The 24,244-nt window shown below is 40.6% G+C and overlaps 1 protein-coding gene across 9 annotated transcripts in view; it reads left to right on the top strand.

The window, feature by feature from the left end:
- Positions 1–24,244, top strand: part of THRAP3 (thyroid hormone receptor associated protein 3) — an 87,757-nt gene extending 63,513 nt beyond the window's left edge. For 8 of the 9 annotated variants that reach the window (XM_075908869.1, XM_075908867.1, XM_075908872.1 and 5 more), the window contains 9 exons: positions 2,298–3,203; positions 4,842–5,582; positions 9,139–9,311; positions 9,897–10,008; positions 12,203–12,287; positions 14,537–14,721; positions 16,260–16,452; positions 21,279–21,428; positions 22,706–24,244. In XM_075908869.1, coding sequence (XP_075764984.1) covers positions 2,298–3,203; positions 4,842–5,582; positions 9,139–9,311; positions 9,897–10,008; positions 12,203–12,287; positions 14,537–14,721; positions 16,260–16,452; positions 21,279–21,428; positions 22,706–22,927 — 2,767 coding nt within the window. In that variant the 3' untranslated portion in view covers positions 22,928–24,244. Of the gene's footprint in view, positions 1–145; positions 747–2,297; positions 3,204–4,841; positions 5,583–9,138; positions 9,312–9,896; positions 10,009–12,202; positions 12,288–14,536; positions 14,722–16,259; positions 16,453–21,278; positions 21,429–22,705 lie in introns of those variants that run through there. The other variant, XM_075908875.1, reaches the window with a different exon arrangement.

The raw sequence follows: 24,244 nt of genomic DNA on the forward strand, positions 1-24,244 counted from the left end.
TCCTCATCTTGTGTTGCTGCTTAAACAAATTGAATGTTATAAATACATTGATGAAAGAGAATTGAAATGGAGACGGTTAATATAGACAAGTTATCTTCTTGTAAGGCTTTTGCATACTCACTGAGGTATGTCTAGTGTGATGTCTTAAAGAGGATAGACTAGAAAATTGATCTGTTTAAGAAAAAATGGCATTTCACTTTCCACGTCTCTTGGTGGTTTGACTTGTGTTCTGTGCCCTTTTCCCTGTTCGCTTCTGGTTAATCTGTGCATGCTTAACTTTTGTTTGTAGGATCCAAGTATATTGCTGTTTCTTTTCACTTTTGACTGTTGTAAAAAGAGTGGAATAGCCAGAACTTGAGAACAATACATATTAAATTAACTGGCTACCCATGCATTCCAGAAGACTTCAAGAATAATGATCACTTCTGGCACATGTTTATTGTATTTTGCATACTGCATCCTTTTAAAATGATTTCTTGTAAACAGTCTCTGCAGATTTTGGAGTGAGATTTTCATGTTCCATGCCTCTATAAAATGACAGAATGGATTTTGGAAGCAGCATGCAACAGGTCCCTCGCTAGTAATTGGTAACAAATGCAGTAGGCGCCTGGGGATGGGAGCATGTGAATTCTGCTTAGTGCTTTCGGACCACTTCTTTTAATCAGTTCATTTTCACTGCCTGCATCTGCATGTGTCTTTCCTTCTTTCTTGTCTTGATACTATTTTCGAATGAGAAAGTATCTAAGGTAAGTTGCACTGTTTTCTTGTTTTGAATAAAGGAGCACGAATTTTATAAAGGGACAATTAAGCAATTTATATTCACACAAGATTCATACCAGATGTTATTAGTGATGTAACATAAGCCATTGCATGTTAAATATTTGTGTATTTGATATTTGAACAAAAGAGAATCTCTTTGTAACCCAATTTAAAAGTTAGATTTCACTTTAATCTTTAGAAACTTCAGTGGCAAAGTTGTTGTATACAGTTACTAATATTTGGGAGAGAGAGATGTGGCTGCTGATGCCTGTCAGGATAAGATATCTAAACACAGTTACTGCCAGAGTTAGCCAACTTTTTTAATGACTGGAATTTTATGAAACTAGTAAACAATGTTGTAATGTTTGCAGTAAATATGCATCATCAGAAGCAATGAGTGAGATCTGTTGCAAGGATTTTTGTGGAGTATGGAAGTTTTTACCATATTTTACAAGATAATAGTTGCTAATACCCTTTCCTCTCAGTACAACTTTGCAATTGTTCAGTATTAAGTAAATTAACCTGATTAATCCTGAGGCATGGTGTTACTTGTAAAACCAGAACAACTTCATTTTTTTTAAATATTTGATCAAACTAAGAGGAATCCAATTATAACTGGAAAAACACCTTGTATTTCTCCAGCTCTCATTGGCACTTGCTGAAATGTTGTGCTTTTTAAATATGTAGCTGTAGATATGAGCACTCATTTTGTCCTGTATTCCATTCTCTTTCTCCTTCCACTAATAACCTGCATACTCATATCTGCCCCTTGAAAATCAAGCTGATGTGTGTTGATAAACAGTGCCATCATGTGGCATCAGATTAGGGATACATTAAATGTCTTTGGTAATCTTTTCTTGATACTGTTTTACTTGAGGGAGAGCAAGATGAAAAATCACAGCTATTCATGTATGGTTTGAGATTAGAAATGGAGAAGACAGTCATTGGTTTTTCTCTTCTGTGCTATTTTTTTCACTTAAGTGCTGAAGTGCATTTAATTTCTCTGGCAAGGAAAGGTTTTTCCTCTTGAAATCCTGTTACAAATTAAAAGCATATGAGATATTTGAGGGCTGCAAAGAAGGGAGAATTCAGTCAGTTACAAGGGACAGCACTGGCATTATGGGTTAGAAAGGCATTCCTGCCATGCAGGAAACCAAGAATTAAAGGTAACCTTGGCTCTCTTTGAACTGTGAAGACTGGATACGTAAGAGATATGCCACTGAAGGTGGGTACCAGCCACAAGAATCCAAGACCAAGCAAATGTATCCCTGTTGTGGTCTCAGCCATGATTCTAAGAAGTTTGGTCACCTGTAAGAGCAGATGTCATTAAATTACCACCAGGTTTGTGTGTGGAGGGGCAACAGTTTTCACTGGGAGAGAAGCTATAGTTTTCATATGATTAGAGAAAAAAATCACTTAAGGGGTTGTGAACCCTACACAAACCCAGTAAAATAACATATAAACCTCTTTTATTCGACTAGAAGGCTGCATTGAAGAAAAGAAGTTTCCAAAAACTGTTTTTGTTTTTTTTTTTTCAGTTCTAGGTCCCGTTCAAGATCATATTCTCCATCTCACAACAGAGAAAGGAACCACCCAAGAGTTTATCAGAGCCGGGATTTCAGAGGTCACAATAGAGGGTACAGAAGACCATATTATTTCCGTGGGCGGAACCGAGGATTTTATCCATGGGGCCAGTATAACCGAGGAGGCTATGGAAATTACAGATCAAATTGGCAAAATTATCGCCAAGCCTACAGCCCTCGTAGAGGGCGTTCCCGCTCTCGATCACCAAAGAGAAGGTCTCCATCACCAAGATCAAGAAGCCATTCTAGAAATTCTGATAAGTCATCTTCTGATAGGTCAAGGAGGTCTTCATCTTCCCGGTCTTCCTCGAACCACAGCCGAGTTGAGTCTTCCAAGCGTAGGTCCATAAAGGAAAAAAAATCCTCTTCCAAGGATACGCGAGCATCACAGGCTGCAGGAGATAATCAAGGGGATGATTCAAAGGATCAGCAATTTTCAGGAGGAGCTGCTCAAGATGTCAAGTCGTCTGAGGCATCAAAGCCGTGGCAAGACATGAGCACTTACAGCACAAGTTCAGTGTCAAGAGCATCTGCTGTGCCTGACCTTAGCCCAAGAGAGCGCAGTCCTGCACTAAAAAGCCCTCTTCAGTCTGTTGTGGTGAGACGCCGTTCTCCTCGACCAAGCCCGTTGCAAAAGCCCAGTCCTCCATTGTCAAACCCCTCACAGCTAGGTGGCTCTTTACAAAGCAGTGCCTCGTTCCAGGCAGGCTCACATCAGGGTTCATTTGACCATGGTTCATCAGGATTAAGCCCAACGAGGAAGAGCCCTGTGTGTAAAAGTCCCACGACAATCAGTTCAATTTATGGTTCCTCGCAGAAGGAGGAAACAGCAGCTCCTGGGGGGGCAGCCTTCTCAAAGAGGTAAGTTGAGCATTTTTCCTGTATGTTCAGTTCACATGCCAGATACTGGGGAAGTATATGTGTAGCTCTTATTGATTGCTCGTCCTGATTCTACATTATAGGAAGTAGTTATCTAGTTTTTGTTTTCTTAACTTCATAACTTTCAGTGTTGTAAAGATACTCCAGAATTGCTTTCTTAGCTTGAAGGTTGTTTTTTATACATTTTTAAAGCCTTCAGGGTGCTTTTCCAGAAATATGATTTTTATTAGTCTAAAAATAGTCATATTCCTAAATCACTGCATGTAACCTATATATTTGGGGTTGTATATTCCCTTATGGTCAAGTAGTTTTGGGTGTTTCCTAATTTTAAATGGACTTCAGAGTATTAACATTCAGTTGGTGCCGCCACTGCTGGACTGCCTGATTTTAGGGTAAGAGTTACTGATGCAGATGAAACCTGTACTTGAAGAAGGCTTGTTAGCTTGCTTTGGAGGAACTGTCATGTTTAACAGACAAAATAGATTTCCTCATGAAATCTGTCCCAGAGTTGGTAGGTATGTGGCTCTTGGACTCCAGCAAATGTTATAAGTTTGCAAAGGAAGACAAATTTTGTTTAATAAACTTACACACAACTTACTGTGTACCCTAATAGAAACAAAAAAATACAAACACTGAGAGAGCCATGATGCACATGCATTGAGAAATATTTTATATATGACTGGAATCAGGAAAAAAATCTTTCTAGTCTGCTCAGTCAGCAGCCCAAAACACCTGGCAAGTGTCTAATTAATTTCATTTGAAAGGAACATCTCACTTGAAAGGACACTATTGGGTTTTTTTTTTCAAATGCTTCCTAATCATTTTGATTTGTCTCTGTTAATTTAAGATTTGTGGCAAATTTTGTTAATCTCATCAGAAATCTTTGATAATTAACAGAACTAGTTTTTATTCCACTCTGGGGTTTTGAGATGGTGTATTGAGGTGCTTTAGACTTAACCCACTACTATCCCCTTGAAATAAGTGCTGATAATCTTTCACCACCGTAGTTTTAAACTTTAAATTGATTGGGCGATTGTCATTCCCAGTACTAAAGTGTCTGTTCTCCCAAGAGGAGGAATATTTTTCCCATTAACGGTTTTTTTTTTTTGCTTTTATTTGTGTTTACAGTATATGAAATGTTTAGCTTTCCTAGGAAACTTGCATCCAAAATGTGACGTAGCTTTTGAGGCATTTATTTCCAATGTGTTGTTTAAAGCAGAACAGTCCAAGTTGACAATTTTGATGTGTTAATTCTCCTGAATCAAATTTGTAAGTGACTAAACAGATTGGGTAAGACCTTAATATTTTCCTTAGTAATATAGGTAAGTTGGTTCTCTTTTTATTTTCTCAAGAAGAGCTTTTGCTGTTCCACATTGCTCTTGAACCTCATGTCATCCATTTTACATACCCATCTTCCAACACATTCATTGAATATATTAGGAATTTATTCATGTAGTCTAAGGTAAAAATGTAGGTAGCCTGCTTTACATTTTACCTTACTTATTAGGGACTATGACTTGTTTGCTTGCTTTGAATTTTAGGAATTAAAGTCTCTTGTCTACACTTAAGAGAATTGCTTAAATGTGTGTGTGTGTGTGTATGTGTGTGTTTTATAAATAGGTATTTGGAAGAACAGAAGACTGAGAATGGGAAAGACAAAGAACAGAAACTAACAAATGTTGAAAAGGACAAAATGAAAGAGAAGGGAAGCTTCTCTGAGTTGGGTTTAGCAGATGGCAAGACGAAATCAGACCCGTACACCTCCAAAACTGACCCTGAAAAGCCTTATCGCAGCAGCCAGTCTCCTAAACGCTATAAGCTTCGTGATGACTTTGAGAAGGTGAAGATGGCAGAGTTCCACAAGGAAGGTCATTATGGCAAAGAGGAGATGGATGAGCAGGATAAGAAAGACAAGGCAAAGGGCCGAAAGGATTCAGAATTTGATGATGAGCCCAAATTCATGTCTAAAGTGGTAGCAACCTCAAGCAAAAATCAGGATGAGGATAGGCCAGGTAAATGGGAAGGCGTAGTGTTCTTACCATCTGCAAAGGAGAAGCAAAGGAAAACTGAGGAAATGGAGGAGGATCCATATTCTGAAAGATCTAAAAAAGAAGACAAGCTAGCATCCAAGAGAGCAGAAGCTGGTCACAGGGGGTTTGTTCCTGAGAAGAATTTTAGAGTGACTGCTTACAAAGCAAGTCAGGAAAAAAGTGCTTCACCACCTTTGAGAAAGGCCTCTGAGAGTCGGGAAAAGCCAGGAACCAGAGGAGATGGTTTAGCCACTGGCAAATCCTCCTTTTCCATTACCCGGGAGGCCCAGGTCAATGTCCGAATGGATTCCTTTGATGAAGATCTTGCACGGTAAGGGTTTGCCTTTAAGTGAAATCCTAGGTAGTGGCTTCACTAGCCTGTTTCCTCATCCCTTCCCTATCCCTGTATGGATTTCGCTAAAACACAGGCAGATTGAATGAAGAGTATTGTACAATCAGCTACTAACTCGTCATTTGTCACAGAGAGCAAATGCATCTCTAAATGTTAACAGCAATATGATTCTCCTATGTGGAGGGTGTCACATCAATCCCCATTTTGCAAATGGGAAAGTGAAGCGCAAAGTTTTGTGACTTTCCCTAAGCTACACAGGCAAAGAGACTAGTTTAGAACTGTGGATTCCAGTCCTTCATTCAGACCACACAATTTCGTGTTCCAGAGTAATTAAATTCTGCTCCCCACTCTCCAGATCTACTCAGAACATTGAAATGTAAGCATTACAGTGTAAAAAATTTGTTTGCAGGGTGCTTTATTCCTCTTCTCAGTGTATGGCAATGTTGTAATGAGATCCTCCTAGAAGCCTCAAAAGGCCACTTAACATTTTCTGTACTGCTCTGGCGCTTCAAAAAAAAGCAGGAGTGGAGGGCCACACACCAGTGAGAAAAATCAGTTGTGGTTTACACACCAATGGAGAGCAAAAAACGAAACAAAAAAAAAAAACCCCATCACCTGGCCTGGCTCAGGGACTGCTTCACAGAGGCTTGCCAAGAGGCAGATCCAATTAAGCTGGGAGTCCTTAGTTTCCCTGCCCCTGTGCTAAAGAGAAGAGCTGGTTAGTCAGTAAATATCAGTTTGCTCTGTGGAACACTAGAGGGAGCACTAAAATTCAGGAGGAATGAAGAGAAAGGAGCTAAGATGGCTGCTAAGGGTATGCGAATCACGTGTGACATACAACACAATTTTATGGATTAATATCTGAACAGCACTTTGAACATTCAACCAAGTGATTAGATTTATCATTATAGTGTTATCATGCAGTTTGGATGTGCTTTAAAAACAACTTTTTTTCTAAGCCACAAGATTTGCTTTTACTAAAGCAATTCTATGCATCAGATATATAAAACCACGCTTTAAAAAACGTGTTCTTTACAAAAAAAAAAAAAAAGTTAAAAATTAAATTTGAAATTGACAACCTGTGTTAAGGCCTGAATTTACTATAATCTGTTAAAATAATTTAAATGCTGCATCAGTGAGCCCTGTTTAATTTTAGTGAGTTAAAGGGTGCTGCTTTTTTATACAGAGTCGGGAGAAACAATGTTGTGTACTCTGTGAAGTATCATATTTTCATTATTTTTAGTCTGGAGAGAATGCTTTCAGCAAGTGCTTTCAGTTTCTGTTGCGCTGGAAAGCATTGACTTTAATTACTTTTGGTTTCAGTGTAGTTAGCAGATGTAGCGAGATAATTATCTTGTCTAGTTTGTTCAAAGATGAAAAATCCATTAAGAGTAGAAAAGCTTGTTTTCCTCTTCTAATCTATTAATAAAAACTTGATGGGAGAAAATGAGATCTGCTACTAAGAACTTTGAAGAACATGGGTCTTGAGTTTCAAAGATATGAAGGTGCCTGCTGGGTTTACAATAGCATTTAAGCACTTTAAAAACCTGACTCCCATTAACTTCAGTGGACATCAGGTGCTTTTGTAATCCTACTAGGCATTTATTACATCTTTAGATATCTTCTGAAAATCTGGACCATGTTGATCTTACAGTCCACTCACTGCAGTTCTGCCTTTTGTTTAGTCAGGTTTAAATGCTAAATATGTTTTGATTAATTTTTTTCTTATATGGCACATTTAATTTTAGTTAATCAAAAAGAATTCTAAAATGCTGTCTTGTGCATTTTATTAAATTTCGGCTTTCATCCAACTGCAGCTTGACACAAATCACATGTAAAAATCCTAGCATCTAGTAGATAAGAAATGTGTAGGATTACTTGATGATGTAAGAATCTGAACATATAAGTAATGCTATGTAATTGCTGTAATCTAGATACTACCTATCTTCCTGGTTAGCAAAAAGTTTTAAAGTTTGTGTCCATGTTATATTTAGTTACAGATCAACCTATTCTAAAGGTCCATTCTCATTAGTGAGTTATTTCCTAAAGAAAGACTATACTACAGTACAAATGTAAAACAAGATCAAAATCAAAGATTAAAGTTCCTGCACAGAGCTTTCAATCACTTCAGTTTAAATCAGTTCTCTCTGTACTGCAGCAGGGTGATGGTGACTGTTGTTGTTTCCCACGGATGTAGGGCTGGGAGTATCCAAGTGTCCATCATGTGATGGCAAGGGTTTGACTGACAAACAAAAACTGAGATACTGGTTGAGCAATACTGGACAGTCAGCTCTCCTATTTCTGAGCAACCCTTTTTTAATGCTACTCTCTCATCCTCAGTGGGAATCTGATTGCCCATTGTGGTGAAGCACGTTTGTTGCTAACAGATTCAGCTTTCCTTAGATTTATACTAGGGCAATATTAAGGTCTTACCCAACCTTTTCAGAGCTTTGAAGATCTGTCTTCCATTTTCTGTGGTCGCCTCTCCTGGTTTGGGAATATTTAACACACATGGGCATAAAATAAATGTTGGCTGAGATGAGCATCTGAGCCTGGTCTTATCCAGTCCTCTTTCTCACTTCTGAGATTAAAATCTAGCCATAAATGTTGAGGGGGGAGGGAAGGGAAAGGTAAAATATATTTCTGCCTTTAGCTGGCTGCTAGCCAGCCCATCGTTTAGCATATTGTAACAAGACCTGGCTATAAATAGGCAAGTTTGTGATGACCATTGGTGAAAAAGAGGAACCTTTAGTTCAGAAGCCATATAAGGGGGCTAATAGGGATGTTAAATTTAGATTAATTGGCAAATCGAATAGTCGATGCAATTTGTATCAACTATTTGATTAGTCGATAAGGGTGCCTCCGCCTTTGAAGTGTAGCAACAGTCCCAGGGCTGTTGCTACACTTCAAAGGCGACAGAGCTGCAGGGAGCGTGGGGCCAATGGGGGGACTCAAGTAGTCACCTGCTGGTCCCGTGCTCTCCGTAGCATTTCAAAGGGGCAGTGCTGCATGGAGCCCAAGGTCAGCTGGGGACTTGGCTCTATGTGGTGCTGCTGCTGCTTTGAAACACCGCGTGCAGCCTGGGGCCCCTGGGCTGCATATGGCATTTCAAAGTGGCAGACCCTGGGTTCCATATGGTAGTGCTGCTTTGAGAAGCCATGTGCAGCCCGGCACTCCCCAGCTGACCCCGGGGGGCTGCATGCAGCGGTTCAAAGCAGTAGTAGCGCCACATGGAGCCCAGGGTCTGGCCCCGGGCTCCACGTAGTGCCCCTCCCACTCTCCTTGCTGCCTCTTTCTGATAAGAGACAGCAAGGGGGGATGTGACTAGTCAACTAGTGTGTCGACTAGTCATTCACATCCCTAGGGGCAAAAACAGAATAATTGAAATTTGTATTGCAGATGCACTTCAAAAAGTCAGTGGCTGGAATAAGTCCAGTTTGTTCCTTTGGAGGTTGTTAACTTGCCGTTTGAAAGCTCCTTCTGTTTAAATTGCCTTTATGATGGTTATATTTTTAAAATGTGTGTTCTTTTCTAGTCCAAGCGGTTTATTGGCGCAAGAGAGAAAGCTGTCTCGTGACTTAGTGCACAGCAACAAAAAAGAACAGGAGTTCCGCTCCATTTTCCACCATATTCAGTCAGCTCAGTCTCAGCGAAGCCCTTCTGAATTGTTTGCTCAGCACATAGTGACTATAGTTCACCATGTAAAAGGTGAGTCTAGTGTCCATGCATTCTTGGTTGAAAGTTTATCCCTTGCTACTCCACTCCACTCTCTGTTCCTTGGAACACTGTTGACAAGCCATACACATATTTCATTCATGCTAGTTAGTTACCCCAGACAATTGCTGAGCAACAGGACAAATGAGTAGAACAGCAGCCATGTGGGATGTTTTCCACCAAGTTCTTGCACTTAGCTGTGCATCAGGGAGGAATGAAGAGGGTCTTGCCTATCCTTGAAACAGCAAAAAGCAAGACTTACAGCAGACTGACATGGGATCTGCAGATATTTGGGGTATTCTAATGTATTTGCATACATTTAGTTTGTGTTTTAATATGTTTTTTATTAAACAGATTTGAGAGAGAATTCAGCACTGACACAAACTGGAACCATTACTTTTATTTCAGGGGAGAGGCCTCCACTTTTGCTAGGCTGATTGACTTTCATCCGTGTGTCCTCTGGCCACACGTGTTTATTTTCTGAATCCATTTTAGATATGGTGGTAGAACTCACATGTCTTTTCCTAAAATCTGACTTGTATTAATTGTGTGCTGTTTCTTCCCTGAAAACCCTGACAGAGCATCACTTTGGGTCTTCAGGAATGACACTGAATGAACGCTTTACAAAATACCTAAAGAGAGGAATGGAGCAAGATCAAGCTAAAAACAAGAAGAGCCCTGAAATCCACAGGTAGGGGATATTATTTTAATGTTGTTTTTCTAAAGCTCAAGGGACATTTTAAAAATATTAATAGTTAACTGGAGCATAATTCAAAAATACAAAAGAGGAACAAACAGTAAGGATGTAAAAGACTAGTCGACTATCTGATAAGCGTTTGCTTATTGGATAGTATTTTGACTAGTCGATTCCTCCTCCTTCCCCCCCCCCCCTCCCGCCTTGCTGCCTCTATAAAATAGAGGCAGCAAAGGGGGGGTACTTCAAAGTAGCGGCCTCTGCACAGCTTCCCCTTTGAAAAGCCGCCTGTGCGGCTGACCCTGGGCTCCACTGCTTCTTTAAAACGGGCAGAGGCGGCAGTTTCAAAGGGGAAGCTGCCCAGCTGACCCCGGGCTCCGCGCGGCATTTCCCCTGAACCCAGGATCAGGTGTGGAGTCCCTAGCTGATGCCAGGCTTCCTGCTGCAGCATAACCTGGAGTCAGCAGGGGACTAAGTGTCCCCCGCTGACCCTGGGCTCCATGGCTTTGAAATGCACAAGAGCCCCCGCTGGGGACTCTTGTGCATTTCAAAGCAGGAACCCGCATGCAGCCTGGAGTCAACGAGACTTCCTGCTGGCCCCAGGCTGTATGTGGAGTTCCGCATTCCTCCTTTGAAATGTACAAGAGCCCCAGCAGGGTTGGAATGCGGAAGTGCCTATCGACTAGTCAGTTAACCACATTTTAACATCCTTAGCCAACAGTAAACAAAACTGACTGGCCATCTAGTTAGGAACATAGTAATTGCCATACTGAGTCCTGGGACAGGACAATGATTTGTCTAGTTCAGAGGTTGGGACCCCTCATGGGGTTGCAAGGTTACTACATGAGGGGTTGTGAGCATCACCCCAAAACCCACTTTGCCTCCAGTATTTATGATGGTTTATTAAATTAAAAAAACATTTGTTATATGTTTGGGGAGGGTACACCCAGAGGCTTGCTATGTGAGAGGAGTCACCCACCAGTACAAAAGTTGGATCTGGTTTGATTTCCATTCCCTGTTTCAGAGGAAGGTATAAAAAAAACCTTGTATGGACAACTGTGGAATAATCTGACTCAGGAAAGGTTGTTCTTAGGTTTTGCCTTTTAGTTGAATGGTTTATACTCCGAAGCATAATTATGTCCCTTATCAAATTGTCTAATGTAATTGCATGTTCATGTAAAAAAAAAATCTAATAATCTTTGAATCATACTAACACCAGGCTACTAGCTTGAGGAAGTGAGTTCCACAGATTCATTAGTCCTTAAAAAATCCTCACATCGTTTTTCCTCTCATCACCTTTACATTTCTCCTCTTTCAGTTTTATTGAATGTCCCCTTGTTTAGTCTTGTCATGCGGACAATTTTAAATCTACAGTAGTGCCTCTGACATGGCTATTCCCAAATTATATGAAATTATCATTTTAAAATAGTCCTTACCTAAGTTTTTGCCTAAGTATTGTTTGCCTTGTATGTGTAATCATCCATTTTATTATCTAGGCACAGAGAAGTGTCACTGGATTTTCTGATCAAATCAGTTTGCCAATATCTTTTTTGATTAGAATATTCAATGGCAAAGAGGTACGCCATATTTATAATTTGCTAGATAACTGTTTCTTTGGAGCTATTGTGCTTTGCCATTGAAGTAGTCAATGAAATACTATACAAGAGTCCTGTGATTTGTGGGGGTCAGCACAGTATGCTCAGCAGCTGCCCAGCCAATCATGGGTAAGAAAACCATATTACAAGGGTCTTTAACATGCTAGGATCATGATCCTGTAGCACCTTAGAGACTAACAAAAATAGTATCATGAGCTTTTGTGGGCACAGTCCGCTTCTGAAGAAGTGGGTTGTGCCCACAAAAGCTCATGAAACTATTTATATATTTTTGTTAGTCTCTAAGGTGCTACAGGACCATTATTTAAGGTTTTTTTAGTTACAGATTTACACAGCTGCCCCTCTGACACTATGATCAGTTCATCAAACATAATGCACTTGTTACGGTCTATCAGGATTGTGTGTGGTTCTGTGTGTACAGCCTGTCATTTTCATGGAATAATGGCCTGCCAACTTTGCTTTAAAAAGCAGTATAATGGAGAAACTTAATTGTTTTAAAACAATTATCAGGATTAGGAGATTTTAGAATACTGTTTATGGGAACGCTGTAATAGCTTCATTCTCTGCTTTATTTTTAGGAGGATAGATATTTCTCCCAGTACTTTCAGAAAACATGGATTCACTCAAGAGGAAACGAAGAGCTCCAGAGAGTCTGGCAACAAGGTGAACTGTTGATCTGATCAATAATTGAACTAAATGAGTGCATTGGGCATGAACTTAACAGTGATGCTTTTGTTTAAATTACTCTCTACTTAAGTTTGTGTTTTTCTTTTAAGGATGGGCATAATTCTAAAAATGAACTACAAAAGGGTTAATTTTTATTAAAAATGTATCAACAACCTTTGTGAAGTGGTTAGAATATGGTAAATGACCCCAAAGTCAATTGAGGTGAGATTGAGAAAAAAAGAGAGGATATTTGGAACAAGTGCCCATGATGAGAGAAGAGACTTTTTGTGATATTTTTCCGCTTGTAAGTATTATTAAATCAATTGTATACATGCGATATTTCCAACCATGTTTTCAAAAGACATGCATGTCAAAAAGGAAAGTAAAAATAAATCCATATCTAAACCAAATACACTATTACTAAGAAGATAATAAATCTTGTTCTAACACTTTGCTGTTAATTTCTATTGATTGCTGTTGTTTTAACACTCAGCACCTGTTCTGAAAGAACAGGCCTCTGGGAATCCAGTATATTAGCTCTAATGAGTAGAAGAATGTTAAGCCATTATACAGTCTATGAACAGTCATAAAAATGGTTTAACCTAATATGTCACATTTTTAGGTTTTTAACCTTTGTTCACCTTCATACATATTTACAGTGAAGAGATTTAAACAGTCCTGCTGAAACCTTGTTTCATATATTTGTTTTTGATTTTTTTCCCCAAACAAACTTGTGCCTTGACATGGACGATGGTGAGATGAATTTGATGGGCCTGATCTCTGAGCACCAGCTGGGCAGTGTTATAACAAAAACATGGTTTTCAAACAGCTCTCCAGTCCTTCATGAAAAGAATGTGCCCTCACAAACGCAATAGGTGTCTTCTGTGCTACTTAAGGTTGCTGCTGTTGATTTTGTCACTTACCTATCAACCATCGTTCTGGGAGCATTTTTGCTCTGAGTGATAGTTAAAACCCTTTGCCTGGGGAAAGCAGAAGAGCAAACAATACAAACAAAGCACCAACTCCCACTCCTGCTGCTAATTGAAATTAATCTTTATTTAAACAAAAAAAGTGTTTAGAAATTCATGTAAGTAAAACATTTAATTGCTAGAGAATTACTAATCCCTCTTTTTATTTAATTCAAGACGTATCTAATTATCTGGTGTATGTTGCAAATCAAGTTATGCAGTTCCCAAGTATAGGACTGTGCAAATAGTCTAGAGCCTGTGTGGTTAACCCAATAACTATTTTCCTTTTGCAAAGGAGAATTTTTAATTGAAAATTGGTATTAGGACAAGTGATACACACCCTGAAAATTTCCTCATTGGCTAAATTTAAAAGATTGTAGCTATTGTTGAAGATTTTTCTGCATACAATTAACTATACTATTCTTGACTATTCCTTTTCTGGTTATTGGCTATTTTCTCTTCATAATGCACCGTTGTAACTTACTTTAATAGACCTGCTAGACAGATACATGGAGGGGAAAATCTTGTGTAGAATGTCCCCTGGTTCTCTGAAATAGAGAGCAACTGGCGTGTCATGCATAGGGTGCTGCTGAAAGGGTGTTTGGTTTCAGTTGACAGCGATTAAAAAAGTTTCTAAGAATGTTCATATTTCCCAGAATAAACTTAATAGCTGCATTTTTCAGGCCTCTGTGTAACTCTGCCACTTGAATCAGTAACAATATTGTTAGCATCACATCTTCCAAGTGGCCAACAGCTGTTGCTTCTCTGTCAGTGCTGCCTTCAGGTCTAGCATTTGAAAATGTCTTCTGTCCTTCATAGAGACAGGTCTAGTTTGTATAAGGAGTGATAGGATGGGGAGGAATTCTTTGAATACGAGAAACACAAAGAGCTAGGGCTGTATATGCACCCCAGTTGTGACACAATCAGTTGGACCTGACTCCTTTAGAAGACCATTAGCTGCTAACATTAATTTTAGCTAGGGTTATGTATCACAGTGAATCTTTGGTCTCCTGATCTCTCGCCTCCTGTACTATCAAGCTAGGTTTATACTATTTTAAAGGGGCAGTGTGTATATAAAAATAAAATATGTAGGAAAACTGAAAACTTCAAATAAATGTTATATTCTTGTAGTGAATCATTCTGCATCTGTGAATGGTTGGTTTATAAACTTATGCCCGCTGGATGTCTCTGCACGCTATAGCAAAGTAATGGTGCTGAAATCTTTGACAAGCTGCTAGACCTTTCTGTTAAACTTTCACCCATTCCCTGCCTTTGCAGACTGAAGGGAAATATAAAGATGACCCAGTTGATCTGCGCCTTGATATTGAACGCCGTAAAAAACATAAGGAAAGAGATCTTAAACGAGAGAAGTCGAGAGAATCGGTGGACTCAAGAGATTCAAGCCATTCAAGGGAAAGATCAACTGAGAAACCTGAGAGAACTCACAAAGGCTCAAAAAAGAAGTATGTAGGATGCTAGTCGTCATTTCTTTATTAACTCAGAGGGGTAGCCGTGTTCATTTGCTTTTAAAGTTACAGATTGTCCTGTAGGACCTTAGAGACTAGCCAAAATATATAGAATCATCCGCTTTCATGGGCAGTGTGACCCTTACCATTGTGATTGGAAACAAGCCTTTGCCTTATGGAATTAGTGGTATGCCTGCTACTATAACTAATAAGCTGAGTTGTGCTTGGCTTCGGTGGTTAGACACAGAAAGACAAACTGAAGTGGCTGCTTGTCCCAGGTTGAACATACTACTGGTTGGTTGGTTTGTTCGGTAAGGCCTTCATTTCACACAAAACAGAGAAGTGCTGTTAGGGACTCCATTGATTTGCTCTTGGATTCATTCCCATTGGTTCCATTTTTCCTGTTAACTCATATACAAGTCACAGCGCCAAAATAATCTGTTTGTAACCCAGGAGAATGTGTTTTTAAGTTCACTGGACCAATAAGTGACTTAATTTTTAGATAAAACACCTTTACTGCTCATCTATAAGCTGCTGGCTTTTGAATGACATCGTGCCTGTCAAAATTGGTGGAGAAATAGCCTTTTAGTGCATATTCATAAATTGACACAATTGGCAGGCTGGGTCCCGATCCATCAAAACTTTTATTCACCGTGAATCATGAATTTTCTCATTAAAGTCAGTGTGGCTATTGTGTGCTTCAAGTTAAAGCACATGCCTAAGTGCTTTGCTGGATCATGGTAACAGCTCAACCTCATAGAATTATTCTGTAATGTTCTTCTAGCCATGTGATTGCTGACAATGTTCTTTCTTCTTATAAAGGTACAGTTTGCAAAGTTTCTTATGTAACCCAAAATGCAGCTGGATTTCCTTTACAGATGTGTTATAACTGGAAACTCTTAACAAAAAGTGCCTTGTCAGCTGAGTGTTTTATTCCCCCCTTCGTTAATGGTTCATGTTGAGATACCTACTGGAGAAAGGAGTCCAATAGGACAAATAAATTAGTTTTGGCTTCATAGCTGAACAATAGGTTTAAACACCTCTGTGATCAGAGAGCACGACTCCGTGGACACAGTGACAGAAGACCTGAGTTGTACTAGTCCCAGCTCTGTTGCTGACTTACTGTATAACCTTAAGCAAGTCACTTTCCATTTTCTCTCTTCCCTTGTCCTGGTTGTTTAATCTGTAAGATCTAGGCAGATATAATCTGTGTTTGTACAGCATCTAGCACAGTGGGTTCTGTTCTCTGTTGGGCTTCTGTTAGGCTACCTTAGTACAAATAATATAAGCTGAAAATGTCAGATGGATCCTTACAATTTGTCTATGGTTTTAAGAACAAATCCTGGGAAAAGGAGCTGTCCTGAGATCTCACTGATCTGCACTTTATAGCTGATCCTGGGCCGTTAGCAGCTGTCACTTTGGCTGTGTATGGATATAATAAGGGAAGGCGGAGGAATGGTAGCATGACTTCAGAGTTGAGATAGTGATTTTTGTCATCCCCCCCCCCCCCCATCTCCCTTTCATTCTTGATACAGGAAACACAGGAGAGTGCGTGAGCGATCCAGATCCACTTCTTCATCTTCACAATCTTCTCGTTCATACAAAGGGGAGGACTACCCTGAGGAGAACGAGGAGAGGGAAGAGAGCACCACAGGCTTTGATAAATCTCGGCTTGGGACAAAAGAGTTCACTGGCCCAAACGAAAGAGGAAGAGCTAGAGGGACCTTCGTAAGTTACCCCCAAAATATAGCTAAAACCTTTTGCATAAGCCTTTGTGCAAATTGCTGCTTTTACCAGGTAAAATGTGATCTGAAAGGTGACTGGAAGTACAGTTTTGGCTGTGATTCTGCACTTGGTGGTTGTTCCCAATCACCAGCCCAGCATAAATTCTGGAGATTGAAACTAGTGGTCCTGTTGCTGATGCCTGAGACCATATCCAACCCAGTCAGATCTTGTGTGTCAGCATTTGCTTAGCAGCACTGACAGGAGTAAAGACAAGCTGGTCTCTGTGAACTTATAATGGAGACATTTTAATGACTCTGGCTATAATTTCACTGGTTCCTTTGGAAATGGCTCGTGTTTAAATTTAAATAGTCCTGCTGTGTTTGTGCATTGTATGTGTGAATGCCTTCCCCTGCACACTTGACAAGTGCACACAGCTACTCCTAGAAGTACACCGCTATATGATCAGATAAGAACAAACGTATTACCAATGGATAATGAGAGTGGTAGGTGTCGTTGTATGGCAAGGCTAGAGGTACAGTAAACTCCTCCCTTCACATTATGGTTCTGTTCCTGAAAAATGGTACTTTAATTGTTATGGGAAAATTGGGTTTGCTTAATGTAAATAGGGAGGTTAGGTTCCAGGGGACTTTCTTTTTAAGCATACAAAAGATAGAACAGGTTGAATCTCTCTCGTCTGGTATCTTTGGGACCTGACCGGTGCCATACCAGAGACTTTCTGAACCGTGGGAGGTCAGTATTGTCTAGCAGCATTACCAACACTTCCACTGCTTATTGGGCTCTTAGAAGACATTCAGGGATAAACTGGAGCTAAATCACAGCACAGAACAAATTAAGCCAGGCCTGGTGACTGTGGGAAACTTGGCCATACCCAAGATAAGTGGACATCCGGCTCACTAAAATCGTGCCAAAATATGGATTTTGCCAGATGAGTGTGCCAGACGACAGGATTTCAACCTGTGTTATACATGCAACAAGGAGGCAAGATCAAATCAGTATCTTAGATGCCTATATACAAATGCGAGAAGTATGGGTAATAAGCAGGAAGAACTGGAATTGCTAACAAATAAATATAACTATGGTATCATTGGTATTACAGAAACCTGGTGGGATGGGACGCATGATTGGAATGTTGGTATGGAAGGGTACGGCTTGCTCAGGAAGGACAGACAGGGAAAAAGGGAGGAGGGGTTGCCTTGTATATTAAAAATGTACACACTTGGACTGAAGTGGAGATGAACGTAGGAGATAGCTGTGTAGAGAGTCTCTGGGTTAAGCTAAAAGGGGTAAAAAAATGAGGGTGATGTCATGCTAGGAGTCTACTACAGGCCACCTAGCCAGGTGGATGAGGCCTTTTTTTAAACAATTAACAAAACTATCCAAAGCCCAAGATTTGGTGGTGATGGGGGACTTCAACTATCCAGACATATGTTGGGAAACTAACACAGCGGGGCACAGGCTATCCAATAAGTTTCCGGACTGCATTGGAGACAACTTTCTGTTTCAGAAGGTTGAAAAAGCTACCAGAGGAGAAGCTGTTCTGGATTTGATTTTAACAAATAGGGAGGAACTAGTTGAGAACTTGAAAGTGGAAGACAGTATGGGGGACAGTGATCATGAAATAATAGAGTTCATGATCTTAAGGAAAGGTAGAAGGGAGACCAGCACAATTGTGGTAATGGATTTCAGGAAGGTAGATTTTGATAAGCTCAGAGAACTTGTAGGTAAGGTCCCATGGGAAGCAAGACTGAAGGGAAAAACAACTGAGGAGAGTTGGAAGTATTTCAAAGGGACGTTGTTAAGAGCCCAAAAGCAAACAATTCCGCTGTGTAGGAAAGATAGAAAATATGGCAAAAGACCAGCTTGGCTTAACAAAGAGATCTTGCACAATCTCAAAATAAAAAAGGAGTCATATAAAAAATGGAAACTAGGACAAACAACAAAGGATGAATATAGGCAAGCAACACGGGAATGCAGGGGCAAGATTAGAAAGGCAAAGGCACAAAATGAGATCAAACTAGCTACAGGCATAAAGGGAAACAAGAAGACCTTTTATAAATACATTAAAAGCAAGAGGAAGACCAGGGACAGGGTAGGCCCACTGTTCAGTGAGGAGGGAGAAGCAGTAACAGGAAACTTGGAAATGGCGGAGATGCTCAATGACTTCTTTGTTTCGGTCTTCACCGAGAAGTCTGGAGGTGTGCCTAACGTGGTGAATACAGGCAGAGAGAGGGTAAGTTTAGAAGATAGGATACACAAAGAACAAGTTAAAAATCACTTAGGAAAGTTAGATGTCAGCAAGTCATCAAGTCCTGATGAAATGCATCCCAGGATACTCAAGGAGCTGATAGAGGAGGTATCTGAGCCTTTAGCTATGATCTTTGAAAAATCATGGAAGACGGGGGAGATTCCAGAAGACTGGAAAAGGGCAAATATTGTGCCCATCTATAAAAAGGGGAATAAGAACAACCCAGGAAACTACAGACCGGTCAGTTTAACGTCTGTCCCAGGGAAGATAATGGAGCAGGTAATTAAGGAGATCATATGCAAACACTTGGAAGGTAATAAAGTGATAGGGAATAGCCAGCATGGGTTTGTGAAGAACAAGTCATGCCAAACTAATCTGATAGCTTTCTTTGATAAGATAACGAGCCTTGTGGATAAGGGAGAAGCGGTGGATGTCATATACCTAGACTTTAGTAAGGCATTTGATACGGTTTCGCATGATATTCTTATTGATAAACTAGGCAAATATAACTTAGATAGGGCCACGATAAGGTGGGTGCATAATTGGCTGGATAACTGTAGTCAGAGAGTTGTTGTTAACGGTGCTAAATCCTGCTGGAAAGGGATAACAAGTGGACTTCCGCAAGGGTCTGTTTTGGGACTCGTACTGTTCAATATCTTCATCAGTGATGTAGATATTGGGATAGAGAGTGCGCTTATTAAGTTTGCAGATGATACCAAACTGGGTGGGGTTGCAACTTCTTTGGAGGATAGGGACATAATTCAAAATGACCTTAGCAAGTTAGAGAAATGGTCAGAGGTAAACAGGATGAAGTTTAATAAAGAGAAATGCAAAGTGCTCCACTTAGGAAGGAACAATCAGTTCCATACATACAAGATGGGAAGTGACTGTCTAGGAAGGAGCATGGCGGAAAGGGATCTAGGGGTCATAGTGGACCACAAGTTGAATATGAGTCAACAGTGTGATGCTGTTGCAAAAAAAGCAAATATGATTCTAGGTTGTATCAACAGGTGTGTTGTAAGCAAAACTTGTGAAGTCATTCTGCCGCTCTACTCTGCACTAGTTAGGGCTCAGCTGGAGTACTGTGTCCAGTTCTGGGCGCAACATTTCAAGAAAGATGTGGAGAAATTGGAAAGGGTACAGAGAAGAGCGACAAGAATGATTAAAGGTCTAGAGAACATGACCTATGAAGCCAGGCTTCATGAACTGGGCTTGTTTAGTTTGGAAAAAAGAAGATTAAAGGGGGACATGATAGCGGTTTTCAAATATCTAAAAGGGTGTCACAAGGAGGAAGGAGAAAATTTGTTCCTCTTGGTTTCTGAGGACAGGACAAGGAGTAATGGGCTTAAAGTGCAGCAAGGGAGGTTTAGATTGGACATTAGGAAAAAATTCCTAACTGTCAGGGTGGGCAAATATTGGAATACATTGCCAAGGGAGGTGGTGGAATCTCCCTCTCTGGAGATATTTAAGAACAGGTTAGATAGACATCTGTCAGGGATGGTGTAGACGGAGCTTGGTCCTGCCTTGAGGGTGGGGGGCTGGACTCGATGATCTCTCGAGGTCCCTTCCAGTCCTATAATTCTATGATTCTATGTATAGTATAAGTTTTAAACAATTTTAAACAGTGTAGTACAGAACACAGCAAAGATGACCGTGAAGCTTGGTCAAGGTGGTGGAGTCAGCGGACTACTTCCCCAGGAATGTCTTGTTTCTAAATGATGATCTAGCACAGAGCTGAGCCCTCAAGGGGTTAATACTTTGCTGTTAATGTAGTCTCACATTGTAGAGACAGCATGGGCTGAGGCAGGAGGAAGGAAACACAATAGGTGCATGGCAGTGGCTGCAAACACTGCCCTGCAAAACTTAACATGATAAGGAACCCACATTCTCCTGCTGGAATGCACCCCTCTGTCCTGGCTGCACAATGCCAAGGTGTGGGGGCGGGTGAGAGATACAGACACACAGTGTGTGTGTGGGAGGGGTAGGGGGGGGCAGACTGATATGCATTGCCCCTTTAAATACGCTGACCCCACTTCAAGTACATTGCCTGTCTGAGAAGACCCAGAAGTCCAGACTCTAGCTGTGAAATCCTGCTCTGTGGAGATAGGGTAGGGAGTGTGGGTCTTGATGTGGCGGGGCGGAGGGGGGGAAGCCGACATCAGCACACACATGCCCATCCCTGCACAGCAAGCAAGAGGGTTGCAGGAGCAGCACCAGCAGAGGGCAAGGTCGGAGTCTTAGGCACTGGCTTACAGGGAACTTAGGGAAACTTATGGGGGGCTGCCAGCCCACCCTGGTTCCAAGTCTCCACAAGGACTAGCTGATTGTCCAGGAAATCTTGCAAGTCATGGGGAAAGCAGGTAGCCAAAGATGTTATAAGGGAAATGAGTTGAAAATGAGCATGTGGTCTAATAGATAAGCAACAAAACAATGTTAATCAGGGCAATGTTAAGTGAGGAGTTACTGTAGCTAGAGCTGTGTGAAAGAAGACTTAATGCCATTTCTCTAAGCAATTTTCTCCCTGCTCTTCTCTTTTTTCTTCTGCTGTTTACTGCTATTCCAGTTCAGAGCAAGAGGGAGAGGATGGAGCAGAGGCACCTTTTCTGGAAACAATAACAACAATAATAGCGGCAGCAGCAATGACTTTCAGAAGCGAAATAGGGATGAGGAGTGGGACCCAGAGTACACACCCAAAAGCAAAAAGTATTATCTGGTACGTGTCTGAAGAAGGCGGATGTGTATGAACATGCCTTGCTGTGCATTTGGTTTGCTCTTACAGGTCACGTGTAGTTTTCGTAGGGGGAGGGGACCGGCAACCATCAAACCATTTAAAATACCGTTTCTGGGGTTCTCAAGTCACCCAACCCCCCACAAGAGGCCTTTAGAAATCTTTGCTCACAACTAGGGAGCAGTCAGCTCTGATCATTGTTTGCCACTAACCAAAATCTGGAGGGTTCAGTAGAAGAACATATGCTTCACAGGAAGTATGGAAAATCCATCTTAAGCTGTTAGAATCTATCTCGCAGCTCTGTGCAGTGCTCTGCTTCTTCTGGGATTGGTTAATGCTATTTGCTTTTATTGCTGGCTGTAGCATTCTTTCATTTTCCATCTGCTAGTCTGGCAAAATCCTGCATGAGTTTCTCTTAGGGCTTCTCACTTTTGAGTTAGCATCAGTTTTAAATGGCTTATTTGCTGCAACCGTGTTTTCCCCCTCCCCTTCTGTTGGATATTTGTGATTGCTCTAATCTTTCTTCAGAGTTATTATAAAGGTCATATATGGCTTACCTCTAAATCACGCTAGCTGTCTCTTCTCCTGCCCTCTCTTCTGATTGCTCTTGAAGACATAATCTTTATTATGTACTGTGTTGGTCTTTACTTGACTAGGTACAATATTTGGGTCATGTAACCAATCCATAATCCTAAACTAAATTAGCTGTCCCAATAGCATCTTCCTCTTATGCAAAATGTTCCCAAAAGTTTTTTTTTTAAATTGTGTTGTAAACATAACACACTATCAAAAGAAAACATCTGAAAATGGTTGAGAAGCTGTTCAGAAGGGTGAGGTGGGACGAATATAATGACATATGTAAACTTCCATAAAATAGCTTCCGAGCTGTAGGCCCATCAAGTCTAGAATGTGTTAGCGCCACCAGTGTCCAAGCTAGTCCTGAAAACTGCTGAGAGCTTTGTGCCAGAAAAAGAAACACACATGCACGAAAAGAGTTGAAAGCAAGTGGAGCAATTCCCTTCCAGCCTCAATTGGTGGGCCACTAATCAAACACAAACATGTATTATTTATGTGCTGAATTCACTTGTCTGCTGACTTGAGGCACATTGCATAACATAAGGGGACCTGGTTTGTGCTGCAGCGTGGCACAGCTTAAATCAATCGGGATTATTTTGGGAGATGATATTGTGCCTCTTTATATCTTTCTCGATGAAAGTGGTTTGTGAATGTCCTGTGACCTGGCTGATTTCCTCCCTGTGCAGCACGATGACCGGGAGGGTGAAGGTGGTGAAAAGTGGGTGAACAGAGGCCGAGGCCGGGGTGCCTTCCCCCGAGGAAGAGGTCGTTTCATGTTCAGAAAATCAAGCACTAGCCCCAAGTGGGCCCATGATAAATTTAGTGGAGAAGAAGGCGAAATTGAGGATGATGAAAGCGGAACAGAGAACAGAGAGGAGAAGGACAACCTACAGTCAGCTGCTGACTAATCAGGAGGTCTGCATGTCCCTGAGCATCCTGGCAAGGCGGAAGAGGATCCGGCTAGGCAGTGTTGGAATCTGCCAGGGTAATGCTGACATGCTGAACAGAGCTCTGCAGAGTAGCTCTGAAATGATACTAACTGCGTTTTTAAGATTCAGCCTCTGTACATGTGGACTGGGATTGATCACTTACATTCGGATCCACTGTTGGAGTATATCTTTCTTCCCAAAGACTTTACCTTCTGGACAGAATAAGGTCCAATATTAAGTGTGATCCTAACATTTGTCTCTTGTGACCTTATTAGATGGTCAGGTTTTTTTTTTGTTTTTTTTTTTTTGGCATCAGTCTTTGACGACAGTGTGAGTTCCGGTTTGTGCCCAGCTTAACCCAGTATCTTGACATTTTTTGTTTCTCTCTTATAATTTGAGGTGATAAAGGTGGGGATTAACTCATCTGCTTAAATTTTTCTCCCCTCCTGTCTATTTTGTTTTTTAAATTCATACTCTACTTATTTTAGGCCTTTGTGTATGTAGTTAAGATGGCTAATTTTGGAAACTATTTTTGGTTCTTATAAGAAAACAATGAAGCACGTGAATAAACATCTAAATGTTAACTTGGAGTTGGGACCAAACTGCTATGATTATTTTTAAAAACTAATTTTTTGTATGTATTGGTTGAGTTTAGAGCCTTTTTAAACCACCTTATTTTTTTTCTTTTATGCTAAAAATTTAAAGCTAGCATGACAAAAGTGCACCCTGCTCTTCTCCCATTTTAGTGCATATGCTGCTAGAACTGGTTCTTGTATGGGGGAATCCCAAACTGCTCGTAGGCATTGTGTGAATCCTCTGCAGCTGGTTGTGAACTTAAACGTTCTTTCGAGGGTTAACATAGTTTTCTAAGAAACTTCTGAATTCTACTAGGTTAAAATATATAAAAGGAGAAGAATTTTTTCAATATTTTTATTAACCTTTTTCTAAAACAAAAGAGCAAATCCCTCCTGTGCTGGCTAAGGAAAGTTGTGGTTTCTTTTACTTTCAGTTTTACATTTACAATGTTCTGAAGAGGTTTAGCAAATAGCTCTATGGCAGTTGAGTGAGTTAGTCTGTTGGGAGGAGAGGCATATTCATGCACAGGTATAGTGTATGCACATGTTGTAAAAAGACAGCAGCCTCTTTCCCTTCCATCTCTGCCTTCCCAGGATTGCTGTGTACCCTCCCCCCACATCCCCTGCTAACTATAGTTTGTTTGACTTGAACAGTTCCTGTTTAGTAAATCCCTAAAGATTGTTTCAACTCCTCATGCAAATAAAAATTCAATAAAATAAG

Source organism: Pelodiscus sinensis, chromosome 25 (assembly GCF_049634645.1).
Source record: "Pelodiscus sinensis isolate JC-2024 chromosome 25, ASM4963464v1, whole genome shotgun sequence".
NCBI lineage: Eukaryota > Metazoa > Chordata > Testudines > Trionychidae > Pelodiscus > Pelodiscus sinensis.